This window comes from Athene cunicularia (assembly GCF_003259725.1).
Source record: "Athene cunicularia isolate RWA chromosome 6 unlocalized genomic scaffold, athCun1 chr6_part1, whole genome shotgun sequence".
NCBI lineage: Eukaryota > Metazoa > Chordata > Aves > Strigiformes > Strigidae > Athene > Athene cunicularia.
In genome coordinates, this window is record NW_020799105.1 from 16209643 (window position 1) to 16231041 (window position 21399).

General features: G+C 37.8%; 1 protein-coding gene across 4 annotated transcripts in view; it reads right to left on the reverse strand.

Moving 5' to 3' along the window:
• GPAM (glycerol-3-phosphate acyltransferase, mitochondrial) overlaps positions 1-21393 on the reverse strand; it is a 31723-nt gene extending 10330 nt beyond the window's left edge. The window contains exons 1-15 of one of the 4 annotated variants that reach the window (XM_026851170.1): positions 21253-21393; positions 19875-20005; positions 17747-17869; positions 14697-14770; positions 11709-11822; positions 10354-10503; positions 9515-9611; positions 8409-8545; positions 6988-7087; positions 6051-6263; positions 5550-5663; positions 3484-3569; positions 2388-2503; positions 1613-1683; positions 229-493 (exon numbers count right to left, since the gene is read on the reverse strand). In XM_026851170.1, the coding sequence (XP_026706971.1) occupies positions 229-493; positions 1613-1683; positions 2388-2503; positions 3484-3569; positions 5550-5663; positions 6051-6263; positions 6988-7087; positions 8409-8545; positions 9515-9611; positions 10354-10503; positions 11709-11822; positions 14697-14770; positions 17747-17869; positions 19875-19976 (1762 nt within the window). In that variant the 5' untranslated portion in view covers positions 19977-20005; positions 21253-21393. Of the gene's footprint in view, positions 1-228; positions 494-1612; positions 1684-2387; positions 2504-3483; positions 3570-5549; positions 5664-6050; positions 6264-6987; positions 7088-8408; positions 8546-9514; positions 9612-10353; positions 10504-11708; positions 11823-14696; positions 14771-17746; positions 17870-19874; positions 20006-20244; positions 20734-20995; positions 21224-21252 lie in introns of those variants that run through there. The other 3 variants (XM_026851169.1, XM_026851171.1, XM_026851168.1) reach the window with 3 other exon arrangements.
• Between the last annotated feature and the right edge of the window lie 6 nt (positions 21394-21399).

Below are 21399 nucleotides of genomic sequence, written 5' to 3' on the forward strand. Positions count from 1 at the left end.
CAATACACAAATACTCCCAAGAAAGATAAAGGATGATGGGAAAAATGAGTGGAAACATTCCACAAACAAAACACAGGTTTACTTTAAAATTGTTTTTCTTAGTGTAAACATGGGCTGAAGCAGGGAGGGAAGTAAGTAAATTACATGAAAAACTGATGGTTTTTTGTGCAGATACTTTGATTTCATAAGTTACAAGAAAGTCTTTCCTTGCTAAACCCCAAAACATACCAATAATGGCCTCTTTAATGAATACATGAAGAACTCCATTGCTGTAGAAGTTCAGTTCAAAGACAGCAGGTATTGTTGTGCTGGGAGTGATGAAGAACTCGTTGTTTCGACTAGTGTTTGTGATATTTACACAGTTCCCCAACAAGTGGATAGCATGCATGACAACATCATCTGAGTTCCCTGAAAATCCCAAGTCAAAGTCACGGGCTAAGACCTCCTCCTTCATGGAGAAGAAATCTTCTACCAACCTGGAAAGATCAGTTCCCTAGACATAAAAACAGTATCACACAGTAAAACATTTTCTGCACAGGAGTTTATCTGTAAACCACATAACCACATATATAGCAAACACATAAACAACACACTATTTGTCAAGAATCAAAAGCCCAACAGTCATATTACCAAAACTTATTTTCACTGAGATTTTGCCAAAATAATCTGCAGGTTTTGAAATATGTGCAATTATATTTTAAAACAATCCAGCTATTTGGAAGAGCAAGTTTTTTGTTTGCTTCTTGGTTTATTCACAACCTGCAGAGACCTGAGTTGTTCCCAAGAACTTGTTACAGATATTATATTTCCATTACATATGCTGTAAAATGAATGTTCAATTATCTGGGAATATTGTAATTAACAGAACTGTTCAATTGCTTGGGGACATGAAGAAAGGCTTTTCCTCAAGTATTTCCTCTCCTTGCTTTTTGTCAAGATGGCTTCAAATCACATTGTAAAATGCTTATTCGATCCCACTGTTTTAGGAAATTGAAAAGACTGGACTGATAGGAATGGTGATACTGTCCTTGTCAAGAAAGATTACATATCTGACCAATATTTTTCAATTTGTTCTCAATTTATGACCAATAAAAGCTTCAGATAAGAGGGAGAAGGAATTTAAGAAAAATTCAAAATACATTTGCGGGAGAAAAAAAAAAATCTTTCCAAGCCCCATGCACAAGACTTCAGTTAAGCATTAGTATCATTCTGCCATCATGACATAATATTCTAGTACTGAGGAACGGTGAAATTAATTTGAAAATTAACAGAAGAATTTCTAGCATATTCAATGGTGAATGTACTTGAGATCTAAAAAAAAATCTTGATACAATGAATCAAAACTGTGTATTCTTTTGAAGAAGTGTAACTACATTTTGAATTACAAAAACCTATTTCCACATGAGTATTTATTACCATCCCATCAATAATGGCTTATCTTGAAGCATCCACTACTAACTAAAATATTAGCATTCAGACTACCTGAAGTCCACTTTAATTTAAATGCATCTTTTTCTTCTATTAGTATCATGCCATAGTAAAATGCATACTATTTTTTTAATTAACAAGGCCAAAGTAATGTTTTGCTATTTAAGCAGCATGGAAGCCTTACCTGCCTGTGTCTGTACAGCAGCAAACAGGCAACAATGTGGGTAGACATCACAGCACATGACTTGTTAGCAGCTAGGGGTAAACCAGATAAACTCATTATGCACCTGAGAAGTTCAGAACATCATTACAAGTGAAAGAGCATCCATTACTTAAAAAAAAAAAATAAACCAGTGATATTGGCACAGAACTGTACCTTCTGAATGAAATACAAAGTGTATTATGCCTGTATGGTAACAATATTAATCAAATGAAAGTAACTTGAACTAAGAAGGCTGAGTAAAATTTAAATCTTTACGAGGCTAAGGACCATTTTGTGTGCATCTTACACCACACATCACAGATCTACTGACAGAAGCATACAGCACATAATCTACAAACCTGGCAACACTGGGTCCATGCAGCTAGATGAGTTCATGTGAGTATGATCTTAATGCCATTAAGACACCACAGTGTCTTCTTACATGAAGTGATAAGAAATCAGTGTATCGATACGACAATAAAAACACTTCAGAGTACAGCAAGCTCAGTATACTAGTCCAACCAATACAAAAATTAACAAAACAGAATAAAAAGCTTGTGCTTAATCAGAGAGTTTATTCAACTCTGAAGAGGAGGGAAGGAGGCAAAGCATAGAGATCTGTCAAGAGAGCATCTGAAGTCATGAAATGATCACCTGCACGGACAGAACTGGGAAGTATGACATTACCAAACAGCAAGTTAGTTCATGCAATCAGCAAAACAAAACAGGCAGCTGATGGCAATATTATAACACTTACTGAATAAAATATGCTCAGCCAAGTTGGATATCAGCTCTCTTCTGAAGGGTTCACTAGTGATATCCCTGGAGTTGGGCAGCGAGGCCTCTGTACCTTCATCCACAGTATCATTAGGTCTGAACGCAGAATACAAAAATCACATTAAGACATTTAGATTTTGATCAAAAGGTAAAATAAACTAGACTGTTGGGGTTTTTAAAAATTTTTTTATTACACTAACTGAACTACAGTGCAAAAAACCACTATACAGTCTGATAAGGGCCCAAAAATGTTATGTGTAACGAGCATCACAAAAATTTTAATACCTATCAACTTTCACATTATTTCTTCACACTTAACAACAATCAAAGACTACCAAAAGAAAAACTGCAACTTTGTCCTATGGCTATTCATGACTTTGCCATTACATCATTTGCACCTCACACCTGTTTTCCCTTCAGTCAATACGGACAACAGTAGATTAAACAAATCTGCTTAAAAGGTAGTTTCCAGCCCAGCCTCTCTACAAACTAGAAATGGTCTTTTGTATGGTCCTACAACTTTCTAAAGATAAATGACTTTGTCTGTACTAGGACCACATAGGTTCATACAAGTCCAGCAAAGACTTCAATTAACATGTGTACCTGCGTAACAAATGCAGATCTAGCCCTTGAGTGCAATTTTGTAGTTCTGAGTGACAGTTACCTCCCTGAGCAAGGGGTATTCACTCCAAGTCCTATTTTCTTTGGAATTATACCAAAACCCACATGAAGTGTTTGCAAGATTTAAACTCAAATCATTCATTTTTCATTAAGCGTGTTATTTTTTCTCTAACTTATTCAATAAAATTTAAAATTAAAGCAACAGACATCACTAAAAAAAAAAAAAAAAAAAGCGCCTTCTTGAGCTTATTTAAACAGAGCTCCCCAGAAATAATGCAACTCTCACAATAAATTGCACGGTTACAATTGTCTAAGATTTTAGTTTTCCTATAGACAATTAGATTACCCTTGGGCAGTTCAAGCACTGTTTGGAATGTAGTGCAGAACACTACAAGGACAAATGAACAAAACCCACAACCTGTCCTCCCTCTCCCCAACACCCATAAAATCTCTACCTTGATGGAAGTATAGCTGGTAACAAAGCTTGTTCCAAAGAAAGAGGAGCAGGCACAGGTTTTTGACTTTGGCTGTTTACGTATTCCTGTTAAGAGAACACTTAGTTATTTTTTGTACTTTTTCCACCTTATTCGTGCCTTCAACTGATGATAATATTATTATATGAAAAAGGCAATTATTCAAAAATGCAACTGTGATTAGAAATAGCTCACACTAAAAGAGCAGTAACAAGGTCACAGAAATAAAAAGTTTTCAACAGTTTGCTTTTGATTTTATTTTATGAAAAGGCAGACTTCCTACAACAAGGAATCCATATTTCATGGAAATAAAAAAAAAAGCAACAAAACCAATACATAACCCTTGTGAGCACCCTGCTGGGAACAACTCCTTTGAGACTAGTTTCTCTATGATTAAATGAATGAGAACTGCCTTCATTATCATGAGCGAGAGCAAAGTCTAATACCCATTCAGAACCAACATGGAGACTGTAATTATTGCTTGTAGCTGCTTTCCTCAAACATCAGGATCAGGAGCTCCTGCACTAGTGTTTACCTATGGAGAAATTCCAGTTGCAAGACCCCTCCCAGTACTACAAACTAAAAGCAGGAAAGAAGCAGGAAGGGTATTGGTACAACACACTTGGAATTATTGAATCCCACATTTCTCAAAAGCCAAACATCTCTCCTTCACAGGTTAACATTTACATTATTCAGTTTTCAGGACACTGTGTTCTTTCAGTTTTTATAAAGACTGATGTGGGAAACTAAAGAGCCACTTAACCTGCTGGTCAGGGAAACAGGAAAGCTGCTTAAAAGACTCTCAGAGCCAGCTCACTCTCTTCAGCTTCTAAGCCTGTGCTCACAGAACTGCGGATGACCAAACTTAACCCCAAAAGCTCATCGCCTTTAGAAGGACCTGCAGTGACCTAACTGCACTTCTGCAAATCTTGGTTAAGGCATACTTAAAGAATTTATGTCATGTATTACCCTTCTTGAGTACAAAAAGGAATACACATACAAATGAGCCTTGACAGAGGTTACTAGGAAGGTATAGAGTGATTAGCATTTCACTGGATTAAGAGGGCAGATAACCTTCTTTTCCTTATACTGATACAAGAACAATTGTTAACTCCCTACCAAGAATAGCCCAAGCCTTCTCCTTTGGAAGTGAATTAATACCTTTCCCTACTACGCTAATTATAATGCAGCGCAGACCGTCACAATAATTTCATGCTGTGGTAATTGAACCCTCCAAAGCTCTCCAACCTACTGCTTTTCTGAGAGAAGTAGGGCAGAAAGAACACCTAATTAATTTGAGTAATGTTCTAGTAGGTTGTTGTTGCAGTAGTTAATCTTGTTAAAGTCACACTACAATAAGGCATACTGTAGCAGAACACAGACTAATGAAACACCAATAAGTATAGTACAAGCAGATTCTGCAGAGATGGAGAAAATTTTTAAAAAGTGAAGGCAGAAACTACTGCTCCACCCCACTCCCTGAGAAACCACACAACAGTACTTGGTGAACTAGCGTAATAGTTGTAAACTAATAATGAACTATGATTTTCAAAGAATACGCAGATTTTTATGATATATTATTCATGATACTTTCACCGCTACTGAATCGCTTAGCAATTTTAAAAATCCAGTGAGATAAATGCCCTACCTCAACAATAGTATAAGCCACTAAATTACTTAAACTGGAGAACGGTATTCTGTTTCCTTCAACTCCAAATGTTTCTACAATGTAAAGAATTACCATGTGGTACAAGGATCACATTAAAGAGTGTTTGCTAAAACAAAAGACCCCAGTGAGAATACTTACACTGTTTCAAAACTAACATAATTCTTTATATCAACTCTGAGACTCTTTCAGCTTAACACTGTTTTGCTGAAGACTCCCATATTCAGCAAAACAGTGATATTTTTGTCCCACTGGGATGTACTTCAGCAGATAACACTAGTGATGATAACCCACAAAGAGAAAAATCAAGATAAATGTGTCCCGCTATTGAAACATCCAAAATGTCAAAACTTCAACAGGATCTTCAAATTTTCAAACTTACTTTTAAGGAAAACGGTTGTGCAAAATCTACTCTGACACACCCGTAATTCTTCCGCAGCATTCTGAAGACTCCTCTAGCAATACTCCAAAGACTTTCATTCTTCTTAGGCTTGCCCTGGAAAACATCGGTGGGTTTTTTGGTTTTTTTCCAATTTGTAATTAAAAGGGTATGTTTGAAATTAAAACGCATGCAACAGCAGACAAAGCAAGGCTGAATCTTTTGACACACCTTGTAACTTCAAGTAAATCTAAAAGAACTATTGTTTTCCGTAGATATCTATCTGAACATATTAATTGTTATGTCATGAATTTGCATTTAGAGTATGTCACCCATAACTCAGCACTCACTATCAGAGAGGTTTTGTGATTCATGGCTCTACACTCTTCAACACTAAGTACATGTGACAGAGGACTACTAGCACATCATTTAACTATGTAACACATTTTCCTGCACATAAACAGAAAATCCCCAAGCCAAAACAAGTTATTCAATTGCTCTTACCAGCTGCTCACTGTTATAGTGACCTTCAATTATGCGATCATAAGAGATTCCCACAGGTATAATTAGGACGTCAGGAGTAGCATTTGAGAAGAGAGCATCCACCACCACAGATAAAAGACCTGCTCTAGCTCCAGATGTCTTTCCACTTCGAGACCGTGTGCCTTCCAAGAATATTTCTAAAAACTGCTGCTGCCTCAACAATTCTTCTATGTGCTGAATACAAAAAGATTGAAAAAGAGGAAAAAATAAATATCTAATTATACTGGCCAATTCACATTTGAAATATATTGGCAGCAACCACTTCCTTTTAAAAACATCAGAAGATCATGAGTTGGCATGAATAAATAAATGAAAATGGCATGAAAAAATAAAAGCAATAATTAATGCTTGACACAAACCCAGAACAAACTGCAATTGAATTTGCATAAATATACAAGCAGTATAGCACCATTTGTTCAAGAACAGCATCTCTAGCAACAGTTGATTTAGCCAATTTGCATACATCTTGCCTTCTGGTTCCTCAGTACATCCCATCTTCCAAAATGAAAATCTAGTGATTATACTGAACAGCACAAAGGATTACATCAACCCATCATAAACAGACTTCCATTAAGTTAACAGAATTGATGTAGATATGTCCCAGTACAAAAAAAAAAATCAAAGAAACAAGGCTTAAGTTTAGCATTAATTCAGAGAGTATTAATACCACTTCAATAAGGATTACACAAGGTGAAAATCTGCTCATCCTCAAAGGTGCTGGGCATTCAATTCTCTTATTCTATCCATTCAAGACTTCATACAAAATTTTTTTTTTTTCAGCAAAAACCCAAGACAAATTCAAAGCAGTAAAAAACATCCCCGGACTGATTGAACTCACTTTCCAACTTGCCACCCAACCGAAATGACACCTACAGAAACAAAGACAAGAAACACATACCACGTAGAGCAAAGCTCTGTAGAGGAAGTCCTTACGACCATCAGGACTCTGATCTAACTTTCGACGAATGAAAAATCCTCCTAGCTTGCGGATCAGTGTGCTACATAATAAAAAATTATACTCATTGATTTTAGTTTGCAGGGAACTACTACAGATCCAGTACAAAATTCTTAGCATGCAACAGGAACTGAAATTCTTGAAGATTAAAATGTATTATGCTATTTGCACATGATGGGACCACACAAATATTACTCTATTTAACTTCAGAAACAGGCTTCTCTACACTGTCTTGCTCCATTTCACTCCCTGGACAGACCAGCTGCCATCTGCAGTGACCCTGCCCAGGAGACTATGGTACACTGAGTTCTTGGTGTTAACAGTGGGTCCTTGTTAAGTATCAGCTAACCTGAGCTGGCCCAAGTCTGTGCTGTGCTTCACTTGCAGCATGGCTGTTGTTTCCATGTTGTAGTGCTCATACCCCTTGGCTGCAGATCAGCCCAGCCAGCTAATTTTAACTGAAGAGACTGCAGGCAGCTCCCACTTGGCACCAGCAATTACACCACCTGTGTGGCCTTGCCTTTATCTAACAGTGCAGCAAGTTCTCACGAGAACATCCTTTCTGCTTGACAGAGAAATTATGAATAGCATTATTTTCTTATAAGAAAATCCTGCACTACCTCAGATGACCAAAATGGGTTAACTCTTTCTGCAGATAGGTTCTGCATTGCATCCTGCACATGGATCAGAGGCCCACTGGGCGCTACACAACGTGGGGCTCCCAGTGTCTACACAGACATTAGATTACCTATCCTAGTCTCTCTTTCTTCATACTGCTAGCCCTAATAATTATAGCATAATTGATACTTTATAGAGTCTGAATGCCTTTCTTACCAGGATTATCCAGCACCTACTGGTGCAAAACACCCTCTAAGTCAAAGTATCCCCCCTTCTTTCCTCATCATTTGTTGCAATACCCAGTGGGTTTTCAGAAATCAGTTGGACCCATATTCTGTCTCACTGCCAAAATACTACCTAAAAGGCTTTAGGTTCTTCAGTCACCACAGAGAACAAATCGGAGCACTTTCCCACTCAGTACTGTTGCTGCCCATTAGCCAGCTCATTAAACTTCATGAAGAGCTGTCCATTCACAACTTTTTCACATACTCATCTCTCCTTAGTCACCTACCCACTTTAAGACTCCTATAAGAAAGGAATATGCTTCCCTATCCTATTTAGGTTATGACAGTTTCTCAGAAGGATTTTGTTATGCTCTCTAAGCATGTAATAGGAACCAAAGAAGTGCTACATGATGGCCCAATAGTACTCAGATTATTTCACACTTGAACACAAGATACATTGTGCAATAGGTCATCTGAAGATCCCCCCACCTTAGTCTTTTTCAAATAAGAAGAGGTTATTACCTGAAGATGGGGATGTTGAGATTGTTCCCTGCAGCAATGTAGGGTGCTTTGATGTTATGACAGAAAAGAATGAATGTAAGGAGCAGGTAGTCAATATGGGATTTGTGAACAGGCAGGAAGATAAGAGGCAAATTCATCTATGGTGGGGAGAGGAGGAAAAAAAAAAGAGAAGACATTTGGTAAGAAATATGGAATATTACTCCTCTTATAAAATCCATCATTGATATTATCAGAACGGATGGTATTTTCCAGTTACCATCATTCATTTGTTTACTTCTGGTTTTCATTCAGCTGTGATGAGAACATTTCAGTCAACCGTACTACTTAATTTTCACAGACTGTTGTTTTTAGTTGTATGCATTGCACTAACAGTGATTAATATTCCCAGTTTCTTCAGACTCACAGTATTGAGGCAATAATCAAACAATTAAAGGGATGTGGCCAATAATGAGTGTCACCAAAGTACTGCTATTTCTTTCTATTAGATATCAGCAAGGATCTATGAATACTGGGGTTCCTAAATACTGTAATCAAAAGATAACAGAAAATATTAGGAACCTTTTTTTTTTTGTTTCATTTATCTAATCCATTTTCTAAGGTACACCCTGTAAAAAGAAGCAATTCCTTTGAGTATAAAGGAAGTGGTAGACCATAAGAGTTATTCTGATCAATTTTAATAAATAACAAAGGACTGAGAAGAGATTGCTAGTAATAAATAGGAAAAGCTTATTTCTTCAAGATTTTTATTCCAAATTAAGGTAAGAGTGAAAAATCCTGAACAGACCTACTAAATTATTACTGGCTGTCTCAGTACAAAAAGGAAGTAATGCTGGATAAAGGTTATCTGTGATAACCATTCAGCCTCATAGTTAAAAGTTGATCCTGAAACAAAGGTAAAACCAGAGTTCACGTAGTATTTCAGGTTACATAACTCAAAGAGCATCACAGTTAATTAAAAACACTGTTTCACAGCTGTGAGACAGTTCTATCTACAATCTGATATCATACAGACAGCAGAACTCTCCTAAAAAGAGAAAGTGCTGTAAATATTAATAGAAGCTATATCGGAAATCTACCTTACTAGATTCTTTCCCATCTGCCCTTACCTCTGTTGCTGCTTTGACCATTTCAATTTGACCTCTGTGGATCTGAATATTCCAAAAAAAGCTGTTAAACAACTTCAGTAACACCCAGCCAGTCAACCTGAAAGAAGAACAAACACAACTCAAAGAGCTTCATCGATTTCTGCCTCCATTTTATATTGCTTCTGTATGACTAAAGGCAAAGCCATAAAATCCAATTACTTTATATTTGAATAAAATTACTATAAAGCCCAATTGCTTAACAAGCTTTTGCCTATCAGCTAAGCCATAGTTAGTAGCCACATTTCAGCCTCCTGCAGTTATAACACAAAACTTGTTAGTGTCAACCTCAGTGAAGGCTGTTCAAAGGGCAGAGACCACTTTACATATGGGGCAAGTTAATGGAGGTCCTAAGATCAATCACAACAACTAAGCTAGTTAGGTGACATGTTAGGTGACAGTGTGTTATCTGCTCTTGTGGGAAAACTCAATAGAGTTACAAAAAAATATAGGAGTTGCATCACAAAAGTTGGTGAAGGGGACTAGGATCATGACAAATTCATCTTTAGTAATAAAGGTAGACACCACGGTAAAAGATTTTATCTAAGATACAACTCTGATATATTTACAACTACAGTTATGATATTCAATACTGGAAAGAAGATCTTTCACAGTTTTAAGATGCTGCAGCTTAAGAGTAACTACCATTTCATTAGTTAACATTAGAGAGGATTTTTTATGAATTGGGTATTTTTAAAAATAATTATTTATTAATGATGTGTTACAAGCTCTGCTAGTAAAATACAGATAGAGCTTGGCTGTCCTTCTACCCATTGACAATACTGGTGAGCCATTTTTCTTACCTGATTAAAGCAGGCGACACATTTGCTACCATTTCCTGGAGAATCTTCCTGGCTTTTTTTTTCACTTTGTTGATAGCTTTAGGATCCGTCTGAGCAAAACTACCTGGAGCACTTGGTTCAGAAGCTTCATCTACAATGGCCTTCTGCACTCTAACATTAAGAAGTAAAAGTTATGAGACAATTCCACAACAGAAGAGTTCAAGACACGTACAGCTGCTTGAAATGATCTATATATTACTATAGGAGAAACTTGCAGGCATAAAAGAACATGCACATTGAACATGCACTGCATACTCCAAATGCATTAAATTTTTTCTAAGCTCTGATTAAACAGATGGGTGACAGATGAATGCGCTCCAAGTTGACCATATAAAACATTATGTATACAGTTTGCAGGTACTGATATTAAGTGATTGTAAATTTTCAGAAGTGGTTAATAAGGTTAAAAATGCAGACAGAAGAGCTGAAGTCTCCTCTTCGTTAATTTCTTTTTCTTGCCATAGCTATTTCACATACCTCATGAGACAGATCTATGCAGTTGCTATTTTGCACTTCTACAGTATCTGAATGCTGTTTTACAAAGTGGAAGTAAATTTTATAAGGGCTATTTTCCCCATTTAAAACATATCTAAGAAAGATTAAGTCATTTAACACACCATAACTGTGGCACAACGTGGTCTGCTTTACTTTTCAAAAGCAACACTATCATCTTCAGACAGAACTCAACCATTAAAAATTCAGGAGAGTTAGGAATGTTAATGTAGGCAGTGTGTGCCCTCTGACAAAAGTAGGCTCAAGGAGTGGGCATGCGGTTGAATTTCTTTGTGTCTAGGGAAAACCGATACCCTAATAGCTAACCAGGGGCTCAACGTGCCATTTAAAATGCAGTATATGAAACAGAAAAGCTCCACAACATAAAGGGCGGGTATTGATACCTGTAGCCTTTTTCAGTTTTGCCTCACACTCTTGGTGTAAACTCTGGGTACTCTGAAATGCTGCTTTCCTATTATTTCTGAAACACTGACAATTTCTGATGCTTGTAGTATGACTTTAGTGGTAATGATTTACATGAATTAGGTAAACAAATGTTTGAAGAGTTCCCATGCAGCAGTATGTTTTTCTGTGTCTGCTGTCCACCCACTATGCATCATTCATTTGAAGATTTACAATTCTTAATCTCCTGTTTTACTATTCAAACAGAAATCGCAAGCTAGAGTCCTGAAAGGCTGTGCTGAAGATACTGTATCTTCTAATATTTTAAATAGTCTGATTTTCACACCGGCTGTTTCTAAATTCATAAATCATATTGTAATGTATCAGTCAATTAAAAAATAGTTTATTTTGCATCATCTTACCTGCTGTTATTCAGCACATTTTCTGTCAGATTCTTGGCAAACATACCCTTATGAACATCCCTCTCTTGCACAAAAAGGACATAACAGAAGCGTCTTGCAAGCCATCCTCTGTACCTACAAAAATATGAAGGGTATTTCAATGTGACCCTCAAAATATTTCACTGCCAAAAAAAAAGAACATTAAAAACACCTCAAAATACAATCAAGAAGTGAAAATTTTATAATGGGCTGCTCAAAAGGTTCTCTATCTTCTATTAAACTGACAATATGTTAATGTTACGGATGAAATAACTGATGTGTAACACAAAATATCTGAGACAACTGAGGTCTGCATTACTTCAATTCAGGGTGATACTGGCCTTAAAACATTTGTAGTATGACAGAAAAGCAGCTACAAACAAGCATAAATACATTTTGTCTGTCTGCTGGAACCGACTCCTCAGCTCAGCGAGCACAAAAGAGGCAGTGACGATTTCCAATTCAGTGACTTTCCACGGAGGAATGTAAACAACCAGCTAAGAGGTTTGTCAACTTCTTCATAAAACACCAAGTCCTCCTGGGAAAGTTGTTCACATTGTACTCACAGGGTAAACTCTCCCAGACACTTCCGAAAATATGTTTGCATTAGCCACCAACACTAAAAACCAATTTTTGGTAATCTTTCTTCCTTTTCAGCTTTTCTAAACACTCAGTCCTATGTGCCTCCTAGGTAACTTCTCCTTACAGAGTTTTAACAGGAGTAGAACCACTAAATAATCAGTAAATCTCTCTAAGCATTCAAGCATTTAAGTAAGGCAACTTAGCTTAAGCAGCCACTCTTGTCCTTTTGAATTAACCCTGTCCTCTACTGTCTGATCACATTAACATTTTTTCATGTAATGGCTGCTTTTCTGAACAGATTTCCTAGCATCACAAAAGATGCATGTGACATGAGAAGGGCTAAAATCCAGTCCCCAGCAGTGAATATCCATTACTATTTTCTCTCCTCACCACTCTCACTCATCAGGCCAGGACTGGACAAGTCACCACTCATGTGGGTCACTCCACAAACCAAACAGAGCTGGGATCTCTGAACAGCAGAGCCGACGTGATGGGGCAGAATTAACAGTTGGAAGAAGATATTAAATTCTGGCCATTTCTAAGCACTCAGTAGTATGCAAAAACCCTGTTCTGACGGCTGGTGGTACAATGCATTGCTGATCCTTCAGCAAGTGTCCCAGATCGAACCACGGATGGCAAAGCTCATGTTGGTTTCCACGCTGGAGTGCTGCCAAGGTCTCACTCCTTGTCATCACCTGAGTTACTGATCTCAGCTGTTAAACGTCCCTACCACATTTCAGTAAATTTACAAGTGTTAAAACCAGCTAGGAAAGACGAGAAGGAACTTTTACACTGCAAAAGGCCAAACCACTGGAGTGTGAAAACCACTCACACTATAATTAAGATGAGTACACATACACAAGCCACTGGCACAGTCTGACATGTAATGGTGATACAAATATTCAGACCGTCTCGAAGGACAAAGAATTTTGCTATTCATGCTGTCAGAAAAGTAGACTGGTGACTCTGTTTTAATTGCTTTTCAATTTTCCTCCTTCTCAACAGAATTTGCAAGCCTTATTAATTTTTCTAAAGGATATGCTTCTTTCTGACAACAATTTGGTAACTGTGAACATTATCATCACAACAGCATACATCTATTGCAGGGATCTGTCAAGGTATATAAAGGCTTCTACATTAATTTTACAGCTTAGATAAGACAGTATAATTACAAAAATCTGTTTTCTATTCGTGTAGCAATGATAGAAGACAAAAACCACAGAGAATTAGAAAACTGACATATTCACAGCTTGGAAAAAGGCTGTGGTAGTGTCTCAGTACAGGTACAGTACACTGGCAGTGAAAGAGAATCTCTCCCATTTTCTAAGGCCAAGAAACTGTGACTATGTAACCCCATGGGACTTTAGAACTTCATTAAAACTGTCAAATTTCAGATTCTAATGACATTCTGAGCTAAAGGCATTTTATTTCAGGATAATTCATTAACCCATATTCTGTTGCTCTTGTATTTCTAATTTAAGTAACTCTGACCATTCAAGCATTAGACTTTTGAAACTAATTTTTTTTTTTTATTAAACACTATTTCTGTTATTTTTCTGTATTTTGAACTACAAGCTCAACTCTTAAAAAAACATAATTAATTCCAATGGAAGAAAGAACAGTCTCTAACATTAGCTTCCTCCCTCTCAAGCACAGTACAATGCTGTCTTTCTTTCACTCAGACACTTTGGCTCATTTCTTTCAGGCTGCTGGCCTCTCTTTGTTTGCTCTGACTCTATGACAAATACTGCAGGACCTGCTTATGCTAATGATCACTGACAAAAACCTCAGCAAGCATTATTAACCTTCCAAAGAACAGAATAAAGATTTTTGTGTGCTTCCAGTATCTTCACCCCAGAACACAAGACATTTCCAATAGCACAAGAGATATATCATCATTGTTAGGTCATATACACCATCTTTCAGGAGCTGCACTCTGTCACTGAGGCAAAGTCTTGCAAGACATGTTCAGATTTAACTGTCATTAGTGATAATTGTCAATGCCTAAACTGTGAGCCAGATCTGCTCAGTAAATTAAAATGCAGCCTGAAGTCATTCTTAAGCATGAGAATAGAACAGCTCCTCTCAGCATTATGCTATGGATGCTGCCATTTGCACGAAAGGAGAAATGATTTAAATATTCTCTTGGTTTTGTGAAACAGGTTTCACCATTACAATCCTTGTCTATAACCCCAAAGGACTTTGCCCAGCTCCCAAATACACACAGTCAAGTTTAGCAAGTACACTGCTTTCCTGAAGTCAGCACCAATTCCTGCATTTTAGGACAGCAATATATATTCATTCAGTCTGGACTATTCTAGAGACTTCTCTGTTGTAAGACCAGAACATGCTGAATTTTAAAATCAAAAGGAAGATTTGCTACATTACCTTGTATGTGTTTCATTGATATATATGACATTACGTAGACCCAAAGAAGGAATACTAGCATTGAAGAAGTTATCCTGTAAAATCAAGAAAAAAAAGAGATTGGTGGACTATTTTGTTACATAATAATAGTTGTGCCTTTACAGTCACCATAACATTTAAGATAATGCAAGGTTTTTCACCTCTATTATAATCAAAAGCCAAAGCAGAGAAGTGCTGAACTTGCTTATAAAGTACACACAAACTGTTCCAAAATTAAAATGAAATTCAGAAAGTCATTATTTCCAACTCCAACACTTTGAAAGTATTCTCTAGGCTTTACTGCATGCAGAAATGTTTGTATTGGCTTAATTCTCCAAGCCAGAATATTTTAGCATATTCTGATGTAATATAAACCAGGATTTGTCATAATACAGAACCCATCTCTGAGACAGAACTTTATGATGCCACATTCAGTATTATTATAATCATGAGCCTTTTGATGCTCAGCCTGTGACACACAGTTTGCCAGCAGATCAGGCATCACGTAAGGGCAGCCCGAGGGTCAGGGTACATCCATGGTTAGGTGGCAAATCTCTACATCCCTGCTCTGCCTGAACAACAAATTCAGTCCAGCCTTCTACATCCATGGTACAGACTCTGTATGACTGGCTATTGACTGTTCTGGCATGAGTTTGGGAGCAGTGCCAATTTGGATACAAATATTCCTTTGCAAGAAGTTGTAAACCTTAATTTTCCATACTCCAAGTAAGTATCTTGACCGAGAGGCTAGTTTCTTTCTGCCCAAATAATATTTAATTATAAAACTGGTACCATGCCAGCAGTGAATTACAGCTAAAACCACTGGGACTGCACATATCAAGGAAGTCAAAGGCAGGACAATGAAGAAGAAAGATGGTTACCAGCAACAGTGTGGCTGCAGAACAGCCTCACTGTCAAATTTGCCATGAGAATCAGATAGGAGTCTCATTTGTTTCTTGTTTGTTCATTTTACGATATACCATTTATCACAAATTAAAATATATGAGTGTCCTATGTCATTTTCAAATCAGATGCTACAGTGGGAGCACACAGTCTTTTGCCCTATGTTAAAGTATAACTGCATAGTACCTACAATCAACAAACTGTTGCTCTAGGCTCTTAAGAGCAAACTTCAAGGTAATATTCATTTTTCTGAATATTCACTGTTAATTTTCTATGGATCTTAAAGCTCATGAAATATTCTGGCAAAGAGAAGTGAAAAGACTTTTTGAGAGACCAAGAACGAATCAGCAACAAACTTAAGTACCACTGAATTCCAAGTCCACACCAGTGCTCTAACCACTAGGTTATAACCTCGCTCTGTGAAATTCACCCTCCAGATGTAATGTCACACTTCAGCTTTTCCTATTTACCTCCTCCCTGATCCTGTGTCAGGCAGAGGATGCGGTTCAGTGAGAGCACGTGAGCTGATAGAGCACTTCCCTGATGCTGCAAGGAAGAAGCCCAGCTCCCACCACCCCCTTTCCCTCACCTCTTTAACTTATACCACCTCTAGCATTCATCACACCCCTTAATGAGCCAAGTTCATTTGGGCAAGGCAGAAAACTAAGACAGCCAGACTAAATGAATAAATAAAGCAGGTAGTTTTCTGCTTGATTAGTGAACTTGATCAGCCCCCAGGTGAACAGGAAGGGAAACAAGAGGGAGAAGCAAGACTTCCCACCCCCAGCATCGGCAAGCTGTCAGTTTGGCCAACACACTTAAGGAAATCTGTCTCACTCATCCATCCCTTTTCCTTAGGAGAGTTAACAGGCAGCTCACAAAAAAGTGAAAGATCTCGAGTCTAATGACAGGATCTAGTTTGTTACCGTTTGCTGCAAGGATGGTATTTTCTCCTTGTGGCACAAGGCAATAAAGGGCTTAATCAGGTCATACACCTTCCCTAAGTGGGATCTGAGGGTAGGTAATTAGTTTCTTATTAAATGGACAAAATACAGAACAAATTTTTATTTTTAGAGTGAATTCCCAACTTGAGAGCAACAGCCTAATTACTAACAGACTAATTACTAAATGTATCAAGCCCTAAACTGAGGATTCCCATGCACCTTTTTACAAGTCAAAATATTTAAGTGACTATTAGAAGCAGTCTCAGATTATCTAATTGCTTGTCTTGTTGCCTGTATCATATGTAGCCTCCACAGCACATCTGGACTTCTATCCCACATTTGTATGTCATTGCTGCAATTTTCTATCCTGGCACAGGAATAGAGAGAAACTAACTTTCCCTTGGTCAAAGAAACACGCAGCTTTTTACTCTAGTCCAGCCAATCACAGAGTTCAGGGCAGGTGTAACAGTATCAATTAAAGCCTGGGGTCAAACTACGTGATGAACTGGTTGCAAACTATACCATGCCATTTAGCAGCATTTTGCATCTTCAGCTTACAGAAGGTCTGTCCAACGCAGTTCAATAAAGTTCACATTTTAAATCAGCTTGTGCAACGTCTCTAGAGCCACCATCTTGACACTGTTCCCAGCAGACAAATATCCCCACTATCCTAACTGGCACTCCTTGTTTCTAGGCTGGGCAGAGAAGCCAGGAATCAGTCAGGTGTAGAAAACCAACCTGTTTTCTCAAGCACAGGATTGATCTCATCAAGTTTGAAGGGAAGCACATCGCTTACTTTCAAAACCGTACTTATTCTGTGGATAAAGAATTAAATGTCCTAAAAGTAAGCCTTAACACTTTCATATGCACCAATTTCCCATTATTAATGTAGCAGAGCAAATAATTTTTTTCTATACAGTTTCCTAGTGCTAATTCTGAAGAGCTGGACAGGTTTGTGCATGGAGTAAATCCACACTGAAAAGTGGAAGACAATGCATCACAATAGGTCTGTGTCATCCATTAATTCCACAACAAATATAACCATAAACAAAGGTGAAAAACTATATTTCTTTACGAAGCAAGAACATTGTGACCTTAATTCTGAAAGTAAGAAAACTATTGAAACTTCATTACTCTGCAACTATGCGTTATTGTCAAACATAATCCAGCCCATAATCTCCTTACCCGGCTCTGGGGAGTGCATACGTAGCAACATCGTCCCACAAACGGCCTTTTTCTGCTCAACAGAGTCTCCTTCCATTTCAAAGTGGCGGATCGGAAGAGAGTGGGCCTAGAGTTACACTCTCCCTGCAGAACAAATAACCACTGTGTAAGTATGCAGAAGTGTATGTTTTACTGGGTATGTAAAAACTTTGAGTAAGAGGAGTTGCCAGAGGAGGAGAAAAAAAAAATTACCCTCCAAAATTACATAAAGCTAACACAATCTTTTCCAAGATTTTTCTAAAATTAATTATCTCCAGATTATGTGATTTAAAAAACTTAAAGCAAAATCACAGTGTTGTACTTATGTATCTTAAGCACTGTAGCACTTGCTGACACGCAAAATTTTAAAATAAATAATTAATAAGAAGCAGCAAGGAAACTGACAGCTGAGAAAAGTGAAAGAAATTAATAGTAAACTACACGCTTAATACTGTAAAGGTGCTTGTAATATGAGCAACGTATTTCAAGCCTTAACCAGACATCACCCTGTAAAATTGCAAGAAGACCGAATGCACACAAATACACTCCCTTGACTCTGTAGGCTCTTTTTCAGCAGTTTTATGCAAAGTGATATGAAAAAGGAACCACTGTGCCTTCTGCAATGTTACACTATCTTTCTGAAGATTACAGAACCAAAAAGTCCAAAGTAACTGCATTCACAGAACAATTCTCTATGTTAGGACATAATGAGAATATACTTAACCACAATACTTACAACTACATTGATTGTTCCCATTAAAGTCTACCAAATTATTGCTTTCCTGAGAATAAGCACTGGATTGTCATTTTCTGAACCATATATTCTAAGTTTTTAATAAAAGGGAAGTTACAAAACAAAACGTTGTTTAAAATAGCACATTTAAGTGGAGGAGACGCAGGGGAGAACCAATACCTTAAACTAGCATAAGGGTTGGAAAACTTAAATACAGATCATCACATACTCAGCTAGAAAGTGATCCCAGTGAGAAACAACCAGAAAGTCAAAAGCAATGCTGAAGATGCTTAAAAACTAAAACGTGCATATATCACATTTGGCAAGCGGTATGAATTGGCAATTATTCCAAGGCCAAGTCTTCCATCTGGAATAAACAAGCATCAAGGTGCTAAGCCTGGCCCAATCCCTTCTCTATCACCTTCAGTAATGCTAACTCCAAAATTAACCAACTTAACAATACTGTCTTCCTTCTGCTTGCCTCCAAGCCCTGACTGAACTCAGCACCACTTTCTTACAAATCCTCCTTCCAATCTCTTTTGTCTCACCTGCCTTTATCCTACTCTCATAGATCTCTTGGTTACCACAGCTTGCTGTCCAATGTAACTTACATCTAGCTAGACAGAAAACCAGCTGCCATGACATCTGTTCTTTCCCTCAACTCTGACCATATCCCCAACTCTTCTTCTGTATCAAGTTCAAACCCCTCCTCCCCAAAGCCATCTCCAATTCTTCCTGATCCATGCTTCTAAACCAACCAGTAGCAGCTCAGTCCCCATGTGGCAATTTTTGCTCCACCCAGCCCTCTCTGCTCACTGCCCCCTTTATCTCCTCCAAATCCCAAGACTCACCAAACAGAGGTCAGACATTTAATTTTATATCCACCAAACTTTCTCTGCCTCTTGTATTGCAGGAGAAGCTGCAGCTACAAAGGTTACATGACCACGCATCTTTAGCTTCATGCTTTTTTTCACTTGTGCATTTCAAACTACATCCTTCAGAACAGCAGCAAGCTTTCTATTTGACTTAGAAATTAGAAATTTGACTTTGTTTGACCTCAGACTACTCCAGAATGGGATTCTGAACATTTACTAATATATAAAATGATTGATTAGTAACATCATACCAGAAATTGATTAGTAACATCATACCAGAAGAGTGTAAGACTATCAATAGGGTTTGATAGGGTTTTTCTTTCCTAGCAACATTACTCTCTAACACAGCACTGAACTGCTGGTTCCTCTTCATATTTCAAGTTAAATTAAAACTAAACCATGTCATGCATGAGAGAGGTGGTTCATCATTAAAAAAAAAAAAGTCCACCTTTGACTTGAAGAAAAAATAAATATGGTCAGTACATCCTCAATTTTTACTTACCCATTCTTCACTGGAATGCTTACATCTACTGATACTGCACTCTGCTGAGGTGGACAGATAGGAAACATCTATTGTTCCAAGGGACAAAGCAGTTTCATCCATGACACAGGAGTTGAACTGAAGATCAGAAGCTGAAAAATAATAACATACATACATATATATAAATATATATATGTACACAAAAACACACATACACCTGTGTAATTTCAGTGATGGGTATCACAAAAAATTAGCAAGCTGGTATTTCTGCACCCTTCAGTAAAAGTCAGGTTCTGAAGAAGTTTCATTGCAGTCAGAAATCAGCGTGATTTCAATATGATAAAAACCCCAGCACGTTCAATTTCCATAACACAGCCCACCCATCAGCTACCTGCGTGTTTTTCTCTCCCTGATTTTCTTGCCGTCCCAGGTCAATATAGTCCCTTAAAGCTCTTCCACTATTCTTCACTCTGTTTTAAACCATTCAGTCACAAGGATACACATTTCAGCCACTTTCAAAAGTTTACTATTCTCTTGAACTCTGTGACCTCACTCTTTCATCATGTGCTTCTCAAGGACACCTATTATCTACAAAAAAATTCATTAATGTCCTCTCCCAATCCTATCTCGCAGTATATTTTATGTATCTGATCTAGCTGCAGTCAAACCAGTTTGCAAACTCCTCGGAGGAAGGAGTGCTCTACAGAAAAGCACACCTAAATCCGAACGTGCCGCTGACATCAGTGACATTATGGGCTTGTGAGATTAAAAAGCAGTCAAGAAGTCTAAACTTGGACTATTATTTTAAAATTTTACAGTTCACAGCGTAAACACAGTAAGTAAGTCTTCCTTGGACAAAGAAAAAAAACCAAAAAAGTAGGCCGAACATAGCAAAACAGCTTAGCACCGTATGGTATACCTGCAAAAGACTACAAATTAAACTGCTTTGTTATGGGGAGCCACTGAATTTTCATCTAGAGAAACTGTGAAGTGGCAACATTGCTTCTTCCATCTGCCACCGCAAAGAAACTTGCATCACAGCCAAGCTACGAGCCCTCGAGAATGAGACTGTTCCCACCCTGTATGCTAACATTTACAAGAGCAAGGCCTAAAACTTCAGTCCAACATTTTGTCTTTCTCACCGCCCTCCTCAAGCAGACACAAACCTCCCTGCAATACCTCCAGGTACGGAGCGCCCCATACAAGCTGCAGTTTGAGCCAGTAAATCCACGCACAGACTTATCTTTACACTGCCTAAGTACCTAAGTTATCCGTTCTTCTTTGCTGGCTCTTACGCTCAAGTTGCCTTTTTTTTTTTTTTTAATTAGTGCTGAGACAAATCAGCATGTAACCATCCGATAAATTTTAAAAAAAAAAAAAAAAAAAAAGGCTCACGACCATCTAAACAGTGAAAGCAAAAGGCATCCTTGCGCTCAAGGTGACCTTGGCTGCACCGGCACACATAACAGAGGAACTTTAAAAGATTCGGGATGAGGAGTCTGCCCGAGCGAGAGCAACTCCGTACGTACCGCCAACGAACCCGGCC